At 39.3% G+C, this 10,133-nt stretch overlaps 1 protein-coding gene across 1 annotated transcript in view; it reads right to left on the reverse strand.

Moving 5' to 3' along the window:
- Positions 1-253: 253 nt before the first annotated feature.
- LOC137999953 (WD repeat-containing protein 19-like) overlaps positions 254-10,133 on the reverse strand; it is a 42,665-nt gene continuing 32,785 nt past the window's right edge. The window contains exons 41-51 of the mRNA XM_068845992.1: positions 10,117-10,133; positions 9,395-9,504; positions 9,239-9,307; positions 8,681-8,758; positions 8,445-8,586; positions 7,702-7,781; positions 5,672-5,753; positions 4,129-4,279; positions 3,115-3,238; positions 1,759-1,835; positions 254-755 (exon numbers count right to left, since the gene is read on the reverse strand). The exon at positions 10,117-10,133 is cut by the window's right edge and continues 20 nt beyond it. Coding sequence (XP_068702093.1) covers positions 641-755; positions 1,759-1,835; positions 3,115-3,238; positions 4,129-4,279; positions 5,672-5,753; positions 7,702-7,781; positions 8,445-8,586; positions 8,681-8,758; positions 9,239-9,307; positions 9,395-9,504; positions 10,117-10,133 — 1,045 coding nt within the window. The 3' untranslated portion in view covers positions 254-640. The remainder of the gene's footprint in view (positions 756-1,758; positions 1,836-3,114; positions 3,239-4,128; positions 4,280-5,671; positions 5,754-7,701; positions 7,782-8,444; positions 8,587-8,680; positions 8,759-9,238; positions 9,308-9,394; positions 9,505-10,116) is intronic.

The raw sequence follows: 10,133 nt of genomic DNA on the forward strand, positions 1-10,133 counted from the left end.
TTTGTCTATCCGAACGCCTCGGACATTTGTCTCAGCATGGCGTCATTAGAATGAGAACCGGTAAGACTCATTTTAAATTTCTGTATCTCACTGCTGTGCTTCTCTTTGCAATGTTTCCACAACGTCGATCGCACCCCCTCCTTTTCGCTGTGTGACTATGTGTTCTTCCCTTCCTGTGTACGCGCTCCGCGACGTTTCCCCCACGTAGATGTTGTTACACCCCTCCACACTCTATCTCATAAGTCACGCTCTGTCTATCATCACAACATTTTCAATGTTTGAGTTATTCAAGATGTGAAATTGACATGAATGGGGTTAAGGTTTGCGGACAGGTTGCAAAAGTTATCGTCACATGCAAACGTTCCATACAAATCGTCGATTTTTTGCAGACGACGAGAAAAAAAATTACAACAATTACAAAAGGCAAGCGAATAGCGTTTAAGGCCAACAGAGCCATTTATGTTTCATTATTTCTTGCTTTTCGTTTGATTTGTGACATTCTCTTCGAAGTTGCAGTCATCTTTGAAATCAACTGACCAAAGTCACTGAGCAGTTCAAGCGCAATGTACTCCGACCCTGTATTTACACTGGCAATTTGCCAAAACATGGACTGTTTCTGTCGTTCTTTCCTTCCTTTAATTTAATCTTTATTATCCGTCTTGAGGTACTGCGATGGGTCCTTTATCAGCTTCACTTCTGAAGCCACAATGCCCTGGGAGCACATTGGACAAACTGATTCACCGGACTCAAGCAGACTACAAAAACGAAAAAAAAAAAGGAAAAAAAGTGAAAAACAAATCGACAAGATCAAGTGCCAGTGTCTCATTTTGTTTCTTAAGATGGTGAATGTAATATGCAAATCAAGAAACTAGACGCTTTTGTTCGGATGGGATGCATGACCTCACCAACATTAAAATGGCTTTTCTATGGGGCCGGGCGGGCATGTAAAGAGAAGTGAACAAAGATAGGTTGTTGGCGGGAATAGGCCTTTAGCAGTTAGTGATCGCATGGTACAAAAACCGCCAAACAGGAAAGCAATTGCGCCCTGAGACATCTAAAACAAAGAAAATTTAAATTAAGTTGCTTTGTTTTAGATGTCCCATTGGCCTATTCTTGGGTTTCACTCACGTGATCAACAGCCATGTTTTTCAACGAAAACAAAAGAAGACGTTAGCATAATAATAGCTTTCAATTCCCGGAGGATTGGATTGGGACACCAACATGGCCGCCATTTCATTGTTTGGGGACACCAATATGGCGGCCGTGACGTCATGTGAAATCCAAGAATTGGTTCCCTTAATCTAACGTTTGGCATCATGGCAATGCCGGTGAGGATGATACTGGCTCACAACTGTGGGTGCGGCAAATAAAATCAAATCAAATCAAATCAAGGTCGATTAAAACAATGCTTTCAACTATGAAAGATATAAAAAATACATGACTCCATGAGCTCAGAAAAAAATCGATCCAAGTACCAGACAGGATCTCATCCCACGACCCTCCAAGATCTAGTAGCTGGATGCTCTAAACACCAAGATGCTGGTGACTAGTGACTGAACTGTATACCCTATCCGCCTCGATTAGCCGGCTAGAGCTATTTGCGGGTAGATATATATTCCTGTAATAGCGTTTTTATTACATAATAAAATTATGTTCTTGTTGCTCACTCGTGAGATATACTATCAACACCGAGGACAAAATTCGTATTCCCGCCGTGGCCATGTAATATCCCCTAAATGTTATAATTTAAGCATATACCTTACAAGTTCGGAGTAAAGAGCTGGAAAGAAACAATTGGGACACATGGTCCAATTATTCTTGACCATATGACGACCCTAGAAAATGCGCAAAACAAAAAAAAAACAAAAAAACATGCATTAGGGTTAGTTTTCACAATCGATACGAAAATAACAACCAACACTCGCAAACTCACTAGTGTCTCGATCATGAAGACCACTTTTGGGACAAGATACTCATTAACAACTAGCTAATGTGTGTGCAGTTTCATATATTTCACCTTTTTTTCCTAAAAAAGTCAGAGCTGGGGGTTTTTTGGAGTTTTAAAATGTCCTTATTTGGCTGTAACGTAGCTCGTGCATTTTCCTGCGCGTGCAGCATCGATCTCATTTTTGTCCATATTTGGGCATAAAATTGGTGTTCTTAAATCCCCAGCTTTGTTCCAAGGAAAAGAGTCGCAAGTTACGCGCCTCAAGGTCACCTGCTTCTGGTTCGCCTCACACGGGAAAAAGTTGAACTCCCAATCGACCAGCTCCCAACAGGCTTGGTAGCTCAGTTGGTATAGAGCAAGCGCAGCGCAGTTGCGTGGCCATGGGTTCGAATCCCGTTCAAGACTGGGTTTTTTCGGGCTTTCATCTACATATAGGAATATATTATAGCAATTTTTTTACTCGTAGAAAATGTGAGTACACCTGAAACATTGTAGCCACTAACTCGCATTTTTTTCCATTTCCTTAGGGAAACATTTGGAAACTATTTATAAGAGCTTCCTCAAACGAAGCCATTTTGTAAATTTAGTGATAGCAACGGAGCGATTCCACGTGCTACAGCGAATTCGCTGAATGCCCTGTAACGACGTGGCAACATGCCTTAGTAGCCTGGCAATCTGATCGCTAAGCCGTAGCGAGATGGCGACGGCGACAGTGCGTCTCTAGTTTTTCATTTCATTTTATTCCGCACTTCAAATATATGAAACTTTATACGTTCTAAACAAGTCAGAAATCGAATTGAAACTAAAATTGAAATATATAAGAGTTGCCTTTGGCTTGAAATTGCTGAACAGAAAGAGAACATGTCATGAGATATTATATTTAAAGATTCCCTCGTACTCAGTATGAAAGTGGCATTTCAGTCTCGTAAAGGCAAAACACATCGCCAAAGAACAAGAGAAAATATTGCAGTCAAGTTTGTGTTGATCATTACTTTATCATACCGACTACCTGTTCAAAACGCTTTCAACATGTCGTTGACTGAATATTTGGGTAAAGGATGAAATCGTTTTAACGCGCCCTTACGTGTCAACACACTTGGTATACAAAACAGATACGAAATCGATCCTGGATGAAGCAAATGAGTTGGGTTGGATCACTGACGTACCGTAATGATACAGTAGGGTATGGTATTTTTGCATTCTGGACAATCCAGCTTGGTCTGAGCAATTTCATTATCGCAATAAGGACAGGGGTCTTGCGCCTCTTCCTCTTCCGTTTTATCGGGTTTTCTATAATAGAAAAGCCATAGAATAACATGACAGGAAAGAAAAGTGTGGTGGGTAGGAGCGAACGCCTCCAACGAGCAGGCTCCTGGTGACGCCAGGCCCGTTTTTCTGAAGTCATTGAACTTTTCGACCGTTCTTTCAGATAAATAATCCCTCGCTCTCCTGAAAATACCTCAAAAAGACTAGATTCTAGAATAGGCGGATCGTTGTTTTCAAAAAATTCGAGAAACGTGCTTTCTGCATTACTGGAGGTGTCGGGCTCTGTACCTAGGAAAAGAAACTGCTGTAGTGTATGAGTAAAATGACTAAGATGATGTAGTCGACGAAGAACAGCTTTGTTATATTAACAGAACTCTTGAGGCCCATTACAAGTAGAAGTTACGGTATTAAAATTGACCTTAAAGTAAGCTTAAAGTGCCGGTCACCTCAACACAGTTTTCCACTTTATTTATTCTTCGAAATTGTCCCAAATACATTGTGTTGTTTTTAGAACCTTAAAATTGAAAATTCACTTTTTTATTTGCTTTGAAAGACGGGAAAAGTAATTATACTTTGATCCATAACCGACCGAGCAATGAAGGGGGATGGATTTAATACAGGGTTGACATCATTTGCATCGCTGTTTTTCAAAGAAAGGAGTCTACGACGTCAACCCGGTATTACAAGCTGTGAACCCATTCCCCTTCATTGATCGGTTATGAATCAAAGTATAACCTTTCTTTCCGTCTTTCAAAGTAAATAAAAAAATGAATTTTCAATCCAATGGTTCTAAAAACAACACAACCTATTTGGACGATTTTGGAGAATAAATCAAAACGCTGGAGAACTGTGTTGAGGTGATAGGCACTTTAACATTAAGACTACGGAAGTTCTATATCATATATATAAATTACCTGACAATTTGTTCAATCTTCTTCTTGTATTTTAGGTCAATCTTCTGTCGATACTCTGGCCGCATTAACATGGCAGCATAACTGAATGATGAGTTTTTCAGTCCTGATCGATGGCATTCGATGACAGTTGATGTAAGGATGGGAACAACGTCTGGAAAGAAAAAAAAATTATCTAAGTATTTTTCTTTTTTTCTTATCGTTTTAATTGCTGCGATCAGGCTCTTCCACTTTTTTTGGTTACACTTCATAACCCTTTATCATACTTTCACCTCTTTCGGGAAAAGTCCAATTTACAGTTGTGTGCTAAGTTACCTGGCCTACGAATGAAAGTGAGGCTGGAGTTGACCTTGTTTTGATAGAAACCTCACTGCTTTTTTTATGTAAATTATTAGTAATTAGCATGACAACATCATTGACATAAGAAAAGGAGGGAGGTCTCTATCATAACAAGGTCAACACCAGCCTCCTCACTTTCATTTAAAGGCCAGGTAACTAAGCACACAAATGTAAAGACGTCTTTTTTACAGTGACTGTAAAATTCTCGCGCGCTCATTCGCTAATTTTTATTGTCAATACGCGGACAGATACGTAAATTTATAATTTATGCATTTCGAAGAGTTAATTTACGCAAAATTTTGTGAAACGTCAATCTGTCACTTTTTAACCAATAGAAATTCTCCGTTTTTTTCCATTAGCCAATAAGAGACCGAGGCAAGTTATGAATTTGGTGCGTCAGATTGAATAAAATTGAAGTTTCTCGCATTTTTGCCTCCCGTTCTTCTCGTGCTTTGACTTTATTTTGACCCCTCTGCCTTTTTGTTATTGTAAAAAACAAATTGATGTCAGTTTTTCGTCATAACATTGTCAAAGTAGCTGTGGACCCACGAGGCGATAGCCGGTCAGACGGATGAAAAACTGACATCAATTTGTTAAATTGACAAGCTCTCAGGAGGCTTGATCGCTCACTTGTCGATTAAAAATTATTAATGTGCAGCGCAATGGCAATTGGTTATGGGCTTGAGTCTCGTCCAAGGATGAGTTTTTTTCAGGTTCTTGGAAACTTCTTCCTTACCTGTGGTGATCATTTTCATGACCACGGTTAAAATTAAAGACAGGTAATTTATACTCTACCTTATCATATTTACGGTATAGTAGTGTCCAGAGCAAATTTACGATGGCCCAGGAGGGTCACAGTCCAGTTTTAATTTTTCACAGTCCAGTTTTAATTTTTGTTAACAGTCCAGTTTTAATTTGTGAGTCGTCACCAGCTCTCTCACAGGTCACAGGTCATTGTTTTACCAATACAGAAAGTGTCCTAAACATTCATAAAAGCTAACCTTCGGCCTTAAAGCTTTTGTTCAGGCTTAATTAGGCCTAAGGTTAACTTTTATGAATGTTTAGGATACTATCTGTATTGGCAAAACAATGACCTGTGACATGTGAGAGAACTGATGACGACTCACAAAATTAAAACTGGACTGTGATAAATTAAAACTGGACTTTGACCCTCCTGTGCCATCGTACAAATTAAAGAAACACTCACGTGCAGGAAACTTGCTGATGTTATTTGCCACTCTAATTAACATCCGGGCACCTTTCAAGTGATCACCACGCTTGACGTGCAGCTAAAAAGAGAGAAAAACTTGAAGTAACCGTATGAGCACGAAAGGAGCATGAACATGCGCCCATGGCAGTAAAAGTTTGTAGAGAACAACTGCACTGTTGCTTGAAGCCGGCCGAAAGGATTCAGAAGATAGTAATAGTGGGAACACACAACATCGCTGGATTCTTTAAGGTCAATTGTAGATGATCGTGTTAGATATCTGTTTTAACACTTCGTATTGATAACAGCTTTTTTGGAGCTTTCATGTCCTGAGTTCGTGTCTTATGAGGAAGTTTAGTAGCTTTAATGTTATTAGTTAGGTTTTTTTTCCTCAATCCTTCTTAAGTCAATATCTAATTCTACTAACTTAGCAGAGGCTAGTTCATAAGTTACGTTAGACACCCTATCCAATTAGGATCTAAATGGTTAGCATTCACAAGTGTTTCACTACTATAATAATAAGTTAAAGCTTATAAATTTCTAAAATTATAAGGGTACTTAAAAGCGCTAATAGCCAATACGTATCTAAAACCAACTTAATGAATATATATACATTAACTAATAAAACTAAAAGAAGATCATAGAGCGATTTTCAATTGAGTGTCGAAAGTAATTACCGAATTGCTTTGGTTTTGCATTACTTCACTCAGCGATTGGTTCAAAGTTCTCGTGCCACTTTTTCAACCAATCAGAAGTGAAACCAAAATCAATCGTAGCTCGCGTGCCCACATTTTCCCGTGCTTTGTGTCGGCTACGTGTAATTACTTCAAGTTTTGATTGGTTTACTGGATTGCCTCCGCCCTTTTTGATTGGCCAAAGTAATTACTTTGGTTTTGGTTTTACGACACTCCATGGAAATTCGCTCTAATAAAAATATCATAACGATAAATAACGACACCTGCCAGCGGTTACATTTTCAAGTCTTCCCCGGCGGAAAAGGACGAAAATCGTTTCGACACACTTCTCAAAGCAAGACGCTCTTTAAAGCGTTTACTCGGAATACCATGTTGGGCAGAAGTCGGGTGGTGCATTTTGGAAGAGTTAGAAGCAAACTGCAAGGATTGAATAGACTAAAGCGATGCTTACTTTTGATCTTCAATTTTTTTTTTGCTAAGTACGGAACAAAAGTAGTAAATGTTTCTGCAGCCAGTTGACGTCTGGAGGGCTCATGACAACGGATAACCTATTGGTCAACACCGCTTAGTGTTTACAAATAAATTCAATGGGTCACCAAGCCAAAGGAGTTGTTTGATTTGGTACAGGTTGCCGGATCGGAAATGACGTGAATCTACGGAATGCAGGGTGACATCAAAGTGAAACCAGTGGGCCAAGGGAGAATGAGACAATAGTGTAGCGAGAGAGAAATCTTGTGAAAACGATTGGCCAAGTGAAATTTTAATAGCCCTCTTCTAACCAGCTACACCAGTAACCAGCTGCAAAGTTTCGAAACTAACAGTGTTGTGAATAATACGGTGATGACCCCCCCTTTATCTAATTCTGTAAGAATTGAGGCTGTTAGAAGCCTCGCGGAGCGCAGAAATCATCTCCTGAGTCCAACGACACTCGACATTGCGGCTGTTTTTATTTGTTGTTGTTGTTGTTGTTGTTGTTGTTGTTGCAAAAAGTAGTTTCGTTCTAAAGGGAGGTGAAATTTATTGCTCCAACGGTTCAAGTGCATTGCTTTTAGCCAATGAAGTCGCCGCCTCGTAAATCTATTGTCCATTTTGCAGCAACGAACAAAGTCAACCGAGATTATAACTCGGATACCTTTCCGGTATTTCGAGTAATTAATTGGAGGTATGTGGTTTCGGTGGACATGGATTGACAGGGGCTGATAGCGTATTAACATACTGACATCGGACATGTTTGCCAAACACAGAAGCACCACAAGGCAGACGGATACGGCTGCTATCTGTTTGCTCAACATAATGCACTGCATCACATGACGACAAAATGCCAAAAGCACCAACCTTGACCAGAATGTAGCTGTGAAGTATCATCAGATTTTGTATCATTTCCGTCGGAATCTTTATGTTATGATCAGTCAACTCTGGAAAATAAAATCCACACTGAACTTGGGCGAAAATGGCAAGCTTAACAAAGGAAATCATTATGGACACCCGCAAATGTTGGGAAATGCGGATAGGTCCTCTGGATATAAAGCACTTTCCTTTGTACGGAAAAGTAGTGATCTTGCTAAAGGGTGAATTTTAAACGCATTCAAAAAGTTGGGTCGTTTTTATTTTTCCCTTGCAACTCGACCGTTTTAGCCGTCATTTGCTGCACCTTTTCTTGCTGCAGGCCTGACACGTATAATGGAATGAACATAAAACAAAACAAAAAAAAAAAACAAGGCTTGAGATGTCGGGAACTTGTTGTCTTGTCTGGATGTCTTGCACGCATTTGTGGTTTAAAAAGGGGAACATCCCTGCCCATATTTGGTCATTTTTATTTATATGGGATAAGCACAAGAAACCTGCTTTATGTTGTGGCATGGCAGATGTTGCACTAGTATCCTATGCGCTAAACTGTTAGACTTGGATGCAACGCATTGATGGTTACATGTTAAGTACTATTTTACAAAGAAAGTATTTCTTTGTTAACGGACTTATTGGAAAAAACAAACAAACATGTAATTGTCACAAGGACGTTCAATGCATCTCACAATAACAGATACAATTTCTATTTCCGCAACAATGAAAATAACACTAACCTCTGTACATGCTGAATAACACATCATGTGCATTCCTGTAGTTTCCTGCATTTTGATCTTCCCGAGCGATAATAATGGCTGTCCTTGCTGCCTCCCTGTATTGCTTCAAAGCCATGTACAGGCGAAACAAGTACTTCGCTTCCTGGTATTTAAATAAACAAATTGAGTTGGAATTTTTTGTTTCAATTAAAGGAAATATTTGACGACTTCACATTTTTCTTCTTGTGGTTGTTCACCTTGGGTATCCCATCGGTCTCTCCCATGAGGAAATCAATCAACTGATGTGTTAGTACCTCATCCGCAGCCTGACCAACCTGCCATGAAAACCAAGGAAAATGACACTTAAGGGTGCTTTCGATCGATTGACCCTATTCCGGAATAAGAACACGTGGAGTGATGTTTTAAAACGGTATGTCTGGCGCTTTTGAAGCAACAAGGATAATGAAGATATGTTTAAAATAGCATTTTAGCAAGTGTTTGATAATTTTTATGCGAATCTCCGTAAAAACGAAGGATTTCTAACTTCTATTCCGTGTATTCCTATTCCGGAATACGGTCAATAGAACGCGCCCTAAGATTGCTTGTCCGTCTGTCCAACTGTCGACTCCAACTGACTGACGGATTGAAAAGCATGGCTGCCTTCGTGCCTGTCTGTTGGTATTGTCTTTCTTTCTGAATGCTGACCGATTGATTGAATGGACCGATTGACTAATTGACATCAAAGTACACCCCTAACGATGTCAATATTTGCAAAACACTGGAAAGAAGAAACAAAAATTGAAAGGTATTCGTACCGTTTCGATGGCCAGTTCAATAGACTCACCATCCTCCCCAACAGGGCACTTTAAAAAATGCTTCAAAGCCTGTGGAAGCAAAAGCACAGGTAATGTTCATTCCGTTAATACAACTGTTGAAAAAACATTAACGATCCTGGGAATCCCTTCTTTTACCTTGCCGTATTGTGTCGCTTTGAGGAAAAACTTCCCAGCCAGGAAATGCTGCTTTTGATTCTCAAAATACATCGCTATGCTGGCATAGTCGTCTGTGACGGCATCATCCCCTTAAAGATAAAGGACAACAAGTTGGTACTGAATGAATGAAGCTTTATTTAATCTCCGGATTGATGAGGTTGATTAGACCTCTAGCAAAAAAAATATGCTAATAAGCCGAGAGAAATAAAGAAACGGAAATCCAAAAACTATTTACAGAATAAGACCTAAAAATTACATGACATAGCTATATACAATAAAAAGCCCAATTACTCAAAAGAACATAGATATCATATAGAATTAGCCAAAACCTTAGCTGCCTGAATGCTTTTTTAAAGGCTGACAATGTGCTTAGGGATCTTAAGGTATCAGAAATCTTGTTCCAAGTAATAGCCGCCAAGTACTTAGCTGAATACTTGCCATAACGAGTCGTAAATTAGGTTTCGGTACTTGCAGCTTGTTAACCCCTCTCAGATTTTTGATGTTGTCTCTTAAGCTAAATAGGTCACTCAGATATTCAGGTGGATAATTGTTAATTGTCTTAAATACAATAATTAACAAGTTTTGGATACGTCGATCCACAAGGCTGTATCTGTACATTAATTGTCACCGTTATCTACCTCATTGATGTCTTCATCGTTATTTCCACTATAAACTTCAAGGTCAACATTAGTTCAACTTACCAATTATTTTAGCGTAC

This window comes from Montipora foliosa, chromosome 4, assembly GCF_036669935.1.
Source record: "Montipora foliosa isolate CH-2021 chromosome 4, ASM3666993v2, whole genome shotgun sequence".
In the NCBI taxonomy this organism is placed as follows: domain Eukaryota; kingdom Metazoa; phylum Cnidaria; class Anthozoa; order Scleractinia; family Acroporidae; genus Montipora; species Montipora foliosa.